At 38.6% G+C, this 14,100-nt stretch overlaps 2 protein-coding genes across 2 annotated transcripts; one reads left to right on the top strand and one right to left on the bottom strand.

Annotated features, from left to right (window-relative positions):
* Positions 1 to 3,720: 3,720 nt before the first annotated feature.
* On the top strand, positions 3,721 to 8,597 carry LOC112187866 (protein EMSY-LIKE 3). Its single transcript, XM_024326825.2, has 10 exons — positions 3,721 to 4,019; positions 4,811 to 5,019; positions 5,109 to 5,218; positions 5,337 to 5,601; positions 5,701 to 5,910; positions 6,024 to 6,092; positions 7,424 to 7,666; positions 7,754 to 7,822; positions 7,906 to 7,969; positions 8,197 to 8,597. The coding sequence occupies exons 1-10, from the start codon at positions 3,992 to 3,994 to the stop codon at positions 8,238 to 8,240; spliced, it is 1,311 nt and encodes a 436-aa protein (XP_024182593.1). The 5' UTR covers positions 3,721 to 3,991; the 3' UTR covers positions 8,241 to 8,597.
* A 230-nt stretch (positions 8,598 to 8,827) lies between these two features.
* Positions 8,828 to 12,728, bottom strand: LOC112187857. Its single transcript, XM_040507768.1, has 4 exons — positions 12,118 to 12,728; positions 11,447 to 12,017; positions 9,667 to 10,706; positions 8,828 to 9,327 (listed from the first exon to the last, which is right to left on the bottom strand). Exons 1-4 carry the CDS (start codon positions 12,468 to 12,470, stop codon positions 9,318 to 9,320), a joined length of 1,974 nt encoding a protein of 657 aa, XP_040363702.1. The 5' UTR covers positions 12,471 to 12,728; the 3' UTR covers positions 8,828 to 9,317.
* Between the last annotated feature and the right edge of the window lie 1,372 nt (positions 12,729 to 14,100).

Here is a 14,100-nt window from a genome sequence, read left to right as displayed (position 1 = left end):
AATCTAACGGCTGAAAATAAATGCACAATTTTAAGTTGTTATATTTAATATATGTGGTTGAGATGTATTTGTTCCTCACTATTCCTTAGGTGAGCAAATCTGTTATCTGGCGTTTAATTCACTTTTATCAGAACATTCAATGGATTATCTAAATGAGCTCCAAAATAAAATATAGGAAAATACTAGAATAAATTACTATCAACAATGGTTTCTTTTGCCCTCCTAAAATAGAGATCGAAATGGGCATTGGGCAACAAATTTCTTATCACACAAAAATCACTAGGAGCGAGAATAAATATTATTTTTTAAGTTCCAATTTATTTCAATTTTCTGATATTGTTGTCAATAATATTATTTTTTAAAATAAGTAATAATTTATCATTTGAGCAAGATTATCGTATTAAGAATATGTGTGTATATATATATATATATATATAAAATATATATATATATATACACACACACACACACAGAGAACTTATCTAGAGCAGAGCTCCGCTTTGAAATTAAAATACGGATTTAGAGTTTATAGTCAATTTTCGGTCGCATATCCACATCTTAACCGTTCAGTTTTTAGTTACTAATGTATAGATCATCTCTACAAATTTTCAGCCAAATTGATGATCGTTAAGACGTTGATAACTGCCTTAAAACTAGTATGGTTCAGGTTGGACAGATTCAGTTCGTCCATTGGTTTAAACGAGTTAGATACCTTAAAGATCATCAATTTCACTGAAAATTTGCAGAGATGTTCTATACATTAGTACCTAAAAATTGAACGGTCAAGATATAGATATACGACCGAAAAGTGACCCTAAACTCTAAATCCGCACTTTAATTTCAAAGCAAAGCTCTGCTCTAGATAAGATATATATATATATATGTATATATATGTGTGTGTGTGTGTGTGTGTGCGTGTGTGTGTGTATATATATATGTATATATATTAGATAAAGAGTTCATACTAGTTGTATGACTTGATTCATAGATAAGAATAGTTCAAAAGAGTTTACTACTCTGTTTAGACAATGTAGCGTCTAGTATTCTATGCTAACAAAAAACATCTCGCCTTGTAGGCACTATATTTTATTTAACTTTAACGCCGAGCATGCAATTATGATACATTAAAGTTAAATACTTCTACAAAGGCTCATAGAGATACTTTTACTAGCATAAACATTATTCTAATTAAATAAAACAAACTAGACAACCACCAAGGAAAAAACCCAACAAAAATAGCAAAAGAAAAGAATTAAGCAGTAGGCCCAAAAGCCCACAGCCCAACTCTTCCCTTTCCTATTCAAATTGGGCCAGACAAAAGAGACTAGGGTTGAGTTGGACCAGGCCCATAAGCCTAGCCAACGCCACCTACCTCCAGGTCACCACAAGAGATTTCACCATTTGCTTCCGCACTCCGGCGGCCGAACATGCTGCCAGAACATGACGAGCACCGCCACGCTCCAACCAAGATCTGTCCTTGTAATCAGAGTTGCCGCTCGCTACCTTCACTGTGACCTAGAACACGAGCTGGATCCTCACCTGCAACTCGAAGCCACCACCGCTACTTGACCCAACAACAACCCACTATAGCCTCACTTCAAAACCCAGAAAACGACCCTGAGATCGTCCCTTCCTCCTCAGTTTCTCTGATATCTTATCCAAAACTCGTTGATGACGAACTCTTGAAGAAGATTGTCACCACCGTTCTTTAGAATCGACGACACATGCCGCTACGCAGTTGGAGACGAGCCTAAGAAGGCTTGTAGCCGCTGCTTGCCGAAAGAAAAGTGCCAACCCTAATAGAGCCGCATAGGGTTTTCTCTCTTCTCTTTAATAAAACTGTAGAATTGTTTCTTGGATATTTTATGTATTAAAAAAGCTAAAAGTACGTTAATAGCTTCTAGTTTAACTTCCAATTATTTTTGTTTTCTAACAAAATCACTTACATATGCATTCAAGATCCCTAGATTTATCAATAGGTCAGGTTGTGTCGAATTCGTATAATGTCGAGGTATGAAATGTGTCACTGTAAACAACCCCAAACCCAAACTATTTTATAATCGTATTAAAAATGCAAATGCAAACCCAACATGATTATTAACAACCTAACTCAACCATTTCAATAAACGGGTTACATAGGTCATTTTATTAGTGGGTTGACATATGACCCACTTTCTAATTGTGTGAGTTTGAATAACTTTATTTTGTGCAAATTTTGAGTTCTCGTATTGGGACATGTTGGAATTAACAGCCTTATTGATCGACCATAGAAAATGTTGTTTTATAATCTGGTAATGTAACCCTTAACGATAGTTTTTCCTTGACCCATACTTTTGCAGTTAAATCAATGGCCGATGAAGTTGACCATCATCATGACACTTATATTTTTTATGGGTAAGGCTATTGCCACCCTATAATTTTCTTTGTTCACCCTACTTGCTCATTGTACCCTACATTTTAATTTCAATTATTAGATTTACTTATCTAACATGTTTCTCTTTCCAGAAATATCCGCCATCATATGACATATCAAATTTAAAAAAAAAAATTTGTTTAACGAAAATTCTCATTTAATTTATATTAAAAAGACGTACTAAAATATATTAAAGTTTCCTAATAAAATCATAATTTGATTTACTTCTATTTTTTTTTTTCCATTCAGTTTCAATGTTCATTTATTTCAATCCATATTAAAAAATTAGTAAGTGCTACTATGAGCAATGAAGAAAACATTGATTTTTTTTTTTCGTGTTTTAAATTTTTAACTTTTAGTGTTTATAAAGGCATTACAAAGATTTTGATAAAATTGACACTAATGGTTTTGTGAATTGAATAACGAATTAACGATGAAGATGTAACAAAAAGATAAAAAATTGGATGGAGAAGATGAAGATTGATGTTATCAGAAGAGAAATTAAGTAGTTTTGTATTTTGTTTTCCTTATAGATTTAAATTTTAGAAAATTAGTGTACTTATTAGTCATTTTGTATTTGAGTAATATAGTCTTTCAATAATTCAAATATTTGTAGGGTGAACAGGGTGGCAATAGCCGCACCATTTTTTATATATTATTGTTTGATTTATTGAATTTACACCTGTTAGGAAAGAAGGGCAAAGCAATAATTAATTTAAGGTTGTGTGGCTAATAGAGGAAATAATTCAGAGCATCGACATGCACTTATACTAACATGAATGAACGGCTTGATAACATCAAATACACTTTTAGTTATAAAAATAAAAATAGGATCCGGATCCTCTCCTTGGCTAGTTATGGTCGTTGGGTACCCTCAACTTTTTATATTGTTATGAATATTATTCAATCTAGATTTCCTCCTTATTATCTCTTTGTATTCTCTGACTCCTACCCGTAAGTTTCTGTTTCTAACAATTTGTACTTTTGGATGACTAAAGTGTAAGAAATATTGACATAAAATTAAAATATTTGTGTGTGAGACCGTATTTGATAATTTCATGATGAAAAATAAATCAAGCTAAAAGAATTCCTATCACAATTAAAAATTTAAGATTTGAGCCTTCTTCTCATACTTTTTGAGAATAAGGACTCCAAGTTTCAATTCAATGAAAAATTTTGGAATAAAAGGAAAATCATGAGGAAATCATCAAGATCTTACCTGGAGACAAATTACAAAAAAAGAAAATAAAATCAAAATATTTTACCAAAAAAGAAAAAAAAAAAAAAAAAAGACAGGGAAGACTCGCAGCCCATTGGTAAAGAGTGGGAAGACAAGACTCTGTCTGCGTCTCTCCTCCTCGACGCTCCAGCGACACTGATTTCGCCTCCGACCGCCACACCACACTTGTCTGAGACTGAGTTGCCAGCAGAGCACACACCACCCTCCTTGAATTGGAAACCACCTGCTTTATTTTCCCGCTGCGGCGTCGTTTCGAGCCCTGAGGTCTCTCTTTCTCTCTGAGCATTTTTTTAATTTGGGTGAGCAAGTGTTTAGCTTGAGAAGGGTACCAAGTGCCCATGGAGCACGAGCCATATGATAGCAGCGGTGAGTTCACTTTCATAGATTCGTTATTTTCACTAATTAGGGCTCAATTGGGATTCCTGTTAGGTTTTTTCTCTTATTTCTATTCAAGATTCTACCTTTTCTACTTCCAACACTGATTGGGGATTTTGGGCTTGCTAATTTAGGGTTTTGTTTCAGCTGTATGTATGGTATCAAATTCACTACATTCATTCTTTCCTTCCTCACTTTTGAAACTTGGGGTTCCTGTTGTGTAAATACATATATGGAATTTATGCTCTTTTAGGTTCTTGAAGAGGAAGTAGGGTTTGGAAATCAACTCTTCTACGTTCAAACTATTCATTAGTAGGGTTTTGAGTTCTGCAGACAAGTTCTTACTAAAGGTGTAGCATGAGAAAGAAATAATCTTGTTTTCTACAAGACAAAAAGGAATGAGAAAGAAGCTAAAGAAACTAGTTATGATGTAAGATTGAAGTGGTAATTGATTATGAAACATGAAGGTACTACTTAAGTTCAGTTTAGTTGCCAATTCCCAATTTTGTTAGTTCTTGGATTTTTGTCTTTTCCAGAAATTAAACATTTAGTTCTGAAATCTCTCCCTCTACATTTGCACCTAAGGACAATTGAGTAGATCTGGGTGCATTCGTTTAATGTAAAACCAGATTGTTGGTTTGTCATGCATAGCAACCCGTGTAGATTTTTTTGTCTTTTCAAATTCCTGGTTTAATATTTCTGTAGCTACAGTAATGTAAGAGATCTCATATGATTCTTATTATTGACCGTATGTTGCATTCTTCCTGAAAAATTAAATGCAGGAACTGATGACGATCTTCCTCCATCACATCAAAATAGAATTTCTAGAGGGGGTCGTGTTGCAGGGAATGGAAGATCTGCTGTGGGTTCTGCCCCATATTCTAGGATGTATGGTGAAACTGGCATGGAAGCACAAATTCATCAGCTTGAAAAAGAAGCATACAGTTCAGTTCTAAGAGCTTTTAAAGCTCAAGCTGATCAAATTACTTGGGTATTTTTATCACTCTTTTTTTCATGGGTCTAATAACTTTTATTTGTGTGATCAGGTTTAAATGATTGCATGAAATTTATTTTCTTCAGGAAAAGGAAAGTGTGATAACAGAACTTAGAAAGGAGTTGAGGTTATCGAATGAGGAGCACAGAGAACTTCTGGGACGGGTTAATGCAGATGATGTCCTGCAGAGGATAAGGTTTGATAGATACAAGAAACTATTTTAGTTATTTAATTGAGAATGGGACATTCGTTAGTTTTTGGTTACTTAGTCTCTTTTGCCTTTTAATTGGTGATGTGTTGGGTGATGCCATCAGGGAGTGGAGACAGGGAGGTGGGGTTCAAACAGGCATGCTCAGTACTGTTCAAGCTGTCCATGATCCGTTGCCCAGTCCTACTGTTTCTGCATCTCGGAAGAAACAGAAGACTACACAATCAATACATTCGCAATCCTTTGTTGGGCCATCACCACCATTTCTTCCACAGCCATCAACCACATCCCACCAGCCATCTTCATCCAATGTAAAGAGAGGATCTGTCCCAGTCCCAGCCCCAGTAGCCAAGGGCAAGAAACATAAATCTGTGAGTTGAAGATTATTTATATATGGAGTTAAACATAAAAAAAATTTGCAACTTATTTATGTAATTGTTTGTTTTGATTATGTCAAATATTGTTTGCAGGGTCAAATTTTACCTGGTGCTTCTTCAATAAAGCCGCACCCTTCTTCAGGAAGGGGTCAAGTTTCTAATAGAGTCTCATCTGGTGCAATTAGGAATGAGCCTGTGGAAGGAGCGACACTTAATCCTTTCATTGGGAAAAGAGTTAGGACTAGGTGGCCGGAGGACAACAGCTTTTATGAAGCTGTCATATCAGACTATGATGCAGCTAAGGTATGTTTGGCTTTTATTGTTTTTGTTGAGATAATAGTTCAGCTGCTATGAAGATGTGAAAAGTCTTTGTTTGTTTGTTTTTTTTTTTTCCCTTCCTTTTTAATCTTTGTCAGGGATTACATGTACTAGTCTACGATATTAATTCTGCTGACGAATCGTGGGAATGGGTTAATCTATCAGAGGTATGTTTTATTCTTTGTCCGTGTGGTCTGAAGTAATTATTTTTTTTCATTGTGTCATACTAATGACATATTTTCCGCAAATTGTGCATTACAAAGCTATGATTCCTGTAGTCTTGAGTTATTTCAGAATAAGGCCTATATATCTAATTGGCAGTTCATGCTATACACAATACGGGAGCCCTAATAATAAGCAAAACAACCAAATAGTAAAGATCAGTGTTTTTGGAAGGCAATTTTGAGGTGCATATCAGGGCCTGGGGAGATTCAAAACACCGCGGGCGTGCCAGAAAAGACAGTCTGCCTGGAAAACATGCCTTCCACTGCAGGGCAACACTGTTTGTTGAGATGCCTTTTGTTCTGTTTCTTCTTCAACTTTTTATTTTTTATTTTTGTATTTTCTGGATCTGGGTCCCTGGCCACATGCCCACTTCGCAACCCGGGCTGAAACCCCCAAACCCACTTCGCAACCTGGGCTGAAAACTGTGCCGAACCTACAATCTTTAGGAGGCAGGAAACTCTAGCAAATTGCTAGGTAGGTACTGTGAGGGGGTTCAAACCCAGACCACATTGGAGCAAGTCATGGGCCTGACATCTTATTTGTCGGGCTAGTGGTGTTCTGTTGTGAAAATTTAAACAAAATAAGAAAACAGACCTCTTTGTTACTGCATACACCCCTGTTTTGATTATTTTAATGTATAAATTCAATGTCTTTCAAACCCTAAGCATCCACTCTGCCTCTCACTGCTCTTTGCTAGCTCCCTGCCTCTGTACCTAATTTTCATTACATTTGTACAATTGCAATCATGTTCCAAAAGGCATATGCCTTGAGGGGCGAGAGCAAAAACACCTTGCTTTACATTTGTGCCTTTGGGACCCTAAAAAACCCCAATCAGTTATGCAAGCCCCACTTAAGGAAATAGTGTTGTGTTGTAATCTTTTTAGTTGTTTTTTGGGGATTTGCAGCTCTAGTGTTTCAACATGTTCAAAGTATGATTCCCGAACAAAACATGCTCATCAGATCTATTCCGCCATATAGCAGCTACCATAATTCAATCATTATGCTTTGAACAATATATCAAGACCGTTTACATAAAGTCCTGACAACTTGTACTATGTTTGGTTTACAGTCAATGGGGGAAATGTTTACGAGAAGGAAAGACAAGATATCAATAATTGTTTTGATTTTTTTTTTTAAACCCTATAGCATATTAGAAATCTAGAACACAACTCATCTTTTAGTGATAATGGGTTAAGTTTTACCACTCATGATGATATATTAATTCCAGAATTTTTACATGCTTCTTTATTTTCGTTTGTAACTCCTTGTGCAGATATCTCCTGAGGATATTCAATGGGTAGATGAAGATCCTGGTATCTCTCAACGTGGGGGTTATGGTGGATCAGGTCATGGGATGAATAGATCTGTAGGCCGTGATAGTGTTCCAGTTTCTGGAAGAGGTAGAGGAATCCGAAAGGGTCAATCAAGAAAAGATTTTCTGCCATCACAGAATGGCATTGGAAAGAAGGCGCCAGATGATATACAGTTACTTCACACAGATACTTTAATTAAGGAGGTTAGTGAAAACAGGTGGATCCCTATATGGTCATTGCATTTGTTGGTTTCATAGCAGAAATTTCATTTTCTGTAAAAATTTGGACAGGTAGAGAGAGTCTTTGGTGCAAATCATCCAGACCCTGTTGAAATTGATAAAGCAAAGAAAGTTTTGAAAGTAAGGACAATCTTAGTACCCCTTAGGTTTATATTTTTCATCACTCCTTAGTTTCACAACTGATCTCTTAACTGACTGAGCAGGATCATGAGCAAGCACTTATTGATGCAATTGCAAAGCTCACTGATATTTCTGACGGTGAAAGCGGTAACTATGCTCATCTTGTTTTCTTCTTCAGAGTATACCTTGCTGTATATAATATATTAATGTCCACCAATTAGAGTATATTGGGAAAGATACTCTACCAATCTGTGTGATTGTGTGTGCCCACAAACAAGTCAATCACATCTATTAGTAATTAGTACACTTTGTTTTTATGACTTTTTCTTTTTCCCTCACTTGATGCCTCATCTTGGACTTTTGCTTTTATACAGCTGAGGGTGGCCACCAGTTCTTACGTGGGCAACCAATGGATTGAGAATGATAGAAAGGTTGAAGCAGCAAAGCACATATTATTGGTGGTAAGAGGCCAGAAGTGAGCAATAGTAAGGTAGGCAAATTATAAGGATGCCCGAACTGAAAGAAAGAAGATCGGGTTTGAAAGCCACTCTTTTGTACAATGATATCTTTATTGTTATTATTACTATCCCCCCAACATGTAAGAACTCTGGGCTCGGGTGTCTTGAGGATGTAGGCAGTATTGTAGAATGAGTTACTGTAGCTTGGGTAATAATAATTTATTTATAGATATAGCGGGAGGAATTAACAACCTAGGTAAAGGCTGATGCTTCTGTAACATTATTTCATTAATAGTGATCGATCAGTGTGCATGCTATGCTTGTTCATGTAAAAATAATCTTTGTCCTACCCTTCTTTTGTTGCATACTCATGAACATAATCTCATCATCACTTGGGTTATGCATAAACTGGCTCATCACACACTCTGCATAGGCAATATTTCGGCCTTGGAATTGACAGTGACAAAATCTTCACCGGCAAGACTCGGATTTGGAGCTTTTGCTAACCAACTTGAATCGTTGATGTGTGAGTTCACGTGAAACAAATGTTTGGAGCTTTTGCCAAAACCCTGCTATCATCCAAGATCCACCAACTCATATAGTGTGGCAAAAGTTATATCCCATTCTTGATTTTAGATCAAAACAACCTGGTAAGACCAAAGTTTTGATTTGGGTTTTGGCATGACAAGGATCTGAGTTCGATCAGTGAGAGGCCAGGGACAACACCGCAGACCGGCCCGTTCAAATTGTGACTAGTGCTTCGGCTCTGGAATATGTGTTGACAAGAATGTTGCAGCACAAATCATGCATGCAAGCAGGTTCTTTTACTGGCAATACCGTCAATCGTCTCAGGGGTTGCTCTTATTTCATTCTGCTACTCTTTACTGCATCACAAAAGCAAAGCGAGCCAATTTGATGTATAACAAGCCAGCTGATTTCTTAGAGGTCTAGAAGAGTCGATGATGTACATGTTGGACAACCAGTGTCTCGCAAACCGATTATCAGTGTATATATGTCTGAATTAATTTGCCTCCTCATCATCGTATACTGGCACCAGTACGTACATGATACATTTACAGTCAGAAAAGATATAATTCCACCTCAATATACAACAGAAACATAATCAACAAGAATTCTAACTTGTACTGCTGTACCTAGCATTCGTGTACACACAGATGAGCGCAAAAGCGAAACGCAGCCAAAAGGAAAAGAAAGTCTACATCTACAAGTGCTAATCTAGTGCCAAAAAGCAACCAAACTAGTAAAAAAACTAACCTATCCTATATTCCTATCTAGGAATAACTAATGTTGTACGGTATACATGAGATTTAACGTTAGCCATGCATGCATAGTCCAAGTTTTTTTTTTTTTTTTTGGCCAGTTTACCTTCGGGATCGTTTTTTGGGCCGCTTAGAAGATTCTTGCTGCTGCTTCCCCCCATTTTCCCTTGATCGCTTCGGTGAAACTACATTGGCAGCCGCTGCTGTCTCAGCTGCCCTCTTGGACGGTCTTCCTATACTTCGCTTGGATGGACTGCTTTCTTCTTTCACTTGTTTCTTATTTTCACCGCCACTTTGCCTTGACACCCTTCCTTTAACCTTGTCAGTCTTATTAGCTCCCCTCTTCTTCTGCTCTGCACCTCTAGTACTTGTACTAGAGCCAGTCCCACCGTTCAATTTCAATTTCTGCTGCGCAGGAGAATTACGCTTTATTCTTTTCAGGAAATCGGCCGCCGCTGCCGCTGCGCCACTTCTCTTTTTGTCCGATGCTGTCGCTGGCTCTGGGGTTTTCCTCTTCTTACCTGCTTTGGGAGTTTCCGCAGGGCTTGAAATTTTTTTCTTGGTGGAGGAAGCGCCAGCATTATTGTCGTGATGATGAGTAGTTGTCGTCCTTCTTGAGCTTCTGGTTCCAGTTACAGGTTTCTCTTTCGATCCATTATCTTCATCTACATTGTTTAAGTTTGAGGTCTTCGTACTGTTATTGGGTGGTTTAATATCAAAAGCTGCTGGCGCTTCTGCTGCTGGGTGATCAGTAGTAGTACTAGCCTTACGAGCAATGGTGGAAGGCTTTGATGAGATTGAGCTTCGTTTGCGGCAGACAATAATGGGTGCTGTTGACTTGTGTTTGGCAAGCAACGAGTCTGTTGGAATCGTTGTTTGGGAGGGCAATGAGTCTGACGGCCCAGATGAAGGGTCGGGCCTGGTGATTAGATTTCTCTTCTTCATTTCGTTCAAGACAAGGCGTCGGAGTTGGTGAGCAGCGACGGATTCAGTTGATGATTTGGGGAAGAAAACGACGGCGTTGGACAAGAGGAGAAGGAGATCCCGGTAGAATGTGAGCGTGGAATAGGAGTCCTTTTGGAGCCTTGTTTGTATCGTCTCTAGGTCCACATGCTGCCGGACCATATTCGTATACTTGTCACTTTCCTGCACACGTTAGTCCATTTGGTTTCAACTTTCATGCGCGCACCATATTATTTATTATTATTATTTTTTTTTTTTTAGAACTGAACAAAAACTGTACACATATCCCATACAGACAAAAAAAAAAAAAAAAACTAAGGAATATCCCGAAATTTTTGTTGTGCAAATTAATGGCCAAGTCTTCCAAAAGTAGTATACAGAAATCCATTTCTAGCATACTACTAATGTCACCGATTTAATTAATTACCGTTGAGGTACAATCCCGAACACTAACTAGGGTTTCCTCACGCAATTTATTACTTAGGAACAACAACGACCATTTTAAAGTGGTCCCAAATATAGGGAACATCGTGACCACATGGTGGGTACTAAACCGGGGTCCTTTTTTCTTTTTCTTTTTTTCTGTTTTGCCACGGGTCTCGGCTGAAACTAAATCACCATAGTAAAAATGAAAAACATTGGCAATTTTTATATTAAAGAATACTGTACAGTGTGACTCAGGACACGAAATACACTGTGTTCGTGATCAAAAGGGTGAAATTAACACTAAAAAATAATGAATAGTGAGTGACCTGGTTAATTTATATAGAGAGGAGAAAAACAGTAAAACCGAGATGCATGAAAACTTCAATATCTTTCAAATTTAGTTGGTTTGATGGCTTGGTGCCATGCATGTGTCCCAGTTTATAGTAAATTGACAGTAAAATAAAAGATATTATTATATTAATAAAAAAGAAGCTAACCTGGCTTGTAAGCCGTCGCTGGAACAATGAGCCATGCTGATGCGCTCGGATCATCTGCAGAATGGCAGCCAACGGCTGTGATTTCCCCAATACTCGTTCGTCAGGCTGGTCTTCCAATTCCAATTTACGACGTCGTTTCCGCGTCAAGCTCGCCGAACTCTGCGCCTCACTACTCCCCGACTCACGCGACGCCGCCGCGCCCCTCTCTTGCCGCCGGCGCTTCTTGGCGACGGTTTCACAGCTTCCTTTATCCGAGTCGTCGTCGGAGTCCGAGCGGCCTTTGGAGGGTTGAGCCGAACCGGCCGGGAGCGGGTCCGGTTCAGTCGGAGACTTTTTATGATTGTGGCCCTCCTCGTGCTCGTGGGTTTTGGAGCAGGTGGAATTGGAGCCGTTCACCGACTGGTTCTCGTGTTTGAACCGGTCCGGTTCGTCCGGTGTCTTTTTGTCGTCTTCTTCTTCTTCTTCTGATCTGGTGCGGGTGCGTCCCTTGGAGTCCCGTTCCTCCAGATCTGGTTTGGGGTCGTCGTCTTTCTCTTCTTCCTCTAACTTCTTCACCTTCAACTGCAACGACCTGGCAATCAAAACTCGGATCAGATCTGAAACTCTGAAACTTTACGTGAAAAAATCAAAACAAAAAAAAAAATTAAAAAAAAAAAATAGAAAATACAGACAGGATAGAGACGTCGTAGCGATGGAGGTCCTGACGAAGCTGAGCGAGGCGTAGGTCTTTGAGGTGGTGGAGCCAAGGGATAGGATCCTGGTCGTCATGGCTTTGGTGGAATCGGCGCTGGAGATCCTGATACTTTCGCTTGCAGTTGTAGGCGGTGGTGTGGAGTTGCGGGAGAGAGGTCTTGCCTTGGACTTCCATGGCCACCGACTCCCAGTCCTTGACGCCGTGACGCTTCACCGCGCATGCTAGCACGAGCTCCTCCCACGTCCCCCACGACTCAACCTCTTCTCCACTATCACTAGTGCCGCCACCTTTCATCCTGACGTCTCCGTCTCCGTCGTGATATCGTTCCATCCAACCAGCCTAATTCTCATCCCTCCATTTTGTGCTTTCAAATAATACTCCTTTTTGGGCTTTATCAAATAAACACTACCTACAAGGCTACAACCTAATGAAATACTACTACTAATAATAATAAAACTAATGAACAGAGTCGATTTTGTTCTTCTTCTTGGATTGGGTGGGATGGTTCTGTGAGTCTGTGTGTCTGTATTGTTACTCTTCCAATGGTTACGTTATATATAAAGAGAGACAATTCATGTAGACATGCCTAGAGAACTGATCTCCAGCACGCAACTTAGGCTAAATACCAACTGACCGTATTACCCCTACCACTCTAATATATACTTATATTTATTAGGCTGGAATTGGATTTTTGGGTTATTTGCCCAACGGCCTAAAGCAGATGCCTAATAGGATACCAAATTTGAGGTTTTTATTCGGCATCGAAAGGGACCGTATTACCCTCTGTTCATGTATTTATCCTCCTATGTTCAATTACATTTGCTTGTCCTCCATTGTCATTCCCCTTCATTCAGCCTTCGAATCCTTATTCGGTTTTTGGAATTGGATTGTTGAATTATTGGCCAAACTAGAACCAGAAAGGATTCACTTCAAACAGAATAACAACAAAGAAAGGACACCCCCTCCCTCAGAAAAAAAAAAAAGTTCATCCTTTTTCCTCAATACCCAAAAACTGTTCCATATCATAAACACCTTTCCAGACCATAAAAAAATAAATAAATAAATAAATTTACTGATAAAATAGAAGAAGCCAACAAGGTGAAATGTCACTTGTTTCGGCCATATGTTTAAATATGGATGAGGTGGGCAACTCTATGGACATGGTTACCTTTTCTCATGGGCTCCCACTCAATAAATAGGCCCAAATGAGGACCAAAATGAGGCTTAAGTACATGAGGTCGTGGCAACCACCCGGCCCACCTTCAGAATGAATCCAAGCTCAGTCACACGTCATCTCACGGCTCATCAACTCCAAAGTACAAATGCCCATTCTTAAGCCAGCATTTCAATTTGGTCGGGTTCGAAGTCACAACGAGTGTAGACTTGGTCGATCAAAGGCAAGTCAGGAGGACTCTGGGTGGCGCGTTAGTGTTGATAAAGTTGTGTGTCATGGTTTCACTGCTCCTGCGCATATTGTCTTTGCCTTTAATTGTTGTGCAAGTTTTAGTCTGTAGTTGAGTCGGGGTCTTTTTGACTCCATCAGTCAGTCATTTTGGAGTTCCAGTGTGAAGTCCAGTGGTCATCTCTGTGTATGAGATGTTGCCAAAACTCATTGTATCCAGTTCATTATTAATGAAGTTTCTTCTTGATAAAAAAAAAAAAAAAAAAGTTTCAAAATATCTCTGCCACAGTGATTTGAAGTTTTGAACGCTAGTTTAGTGAGTCACCTTTAACATTAATGCCATAAAAAAGAAAAGTAAAGTCGTAAAGGGATACTTTTCTGTGTGCCTGGGCTACTTGTTGCATAAATAAGATCAGATTATAGTCATTATACCATAAAAGTATATACACTAGTGCACTGCCTCTCTCACTAAAGGACAACTCTTTTTCCGCCAATTCCAACTCCTATTTACTTGGCTGATGAATCAGTTTTATAAGGCTGTTTTATCAGTTAGAGTTG

Source organism: Rosa chinensis, chromosome 1 (genome assembly GCF_002994745.2).
Source record: "Rosa chinensis cultivar Old Blush chromosome 1, RchiOBHm-V2, whole genome shotgun sequence".
NCBI lineage: Eukaryota > Viridiplantae > Streptophyta > Magnoliopsida > Rosales > Rosaceae > Rosa > Rosa chinensis.
The sequence above is the reverse complement of the archived record's forward strand: the minus strand, read 5'-3'. Positions and strand labels throughout refer to the sequence as shown.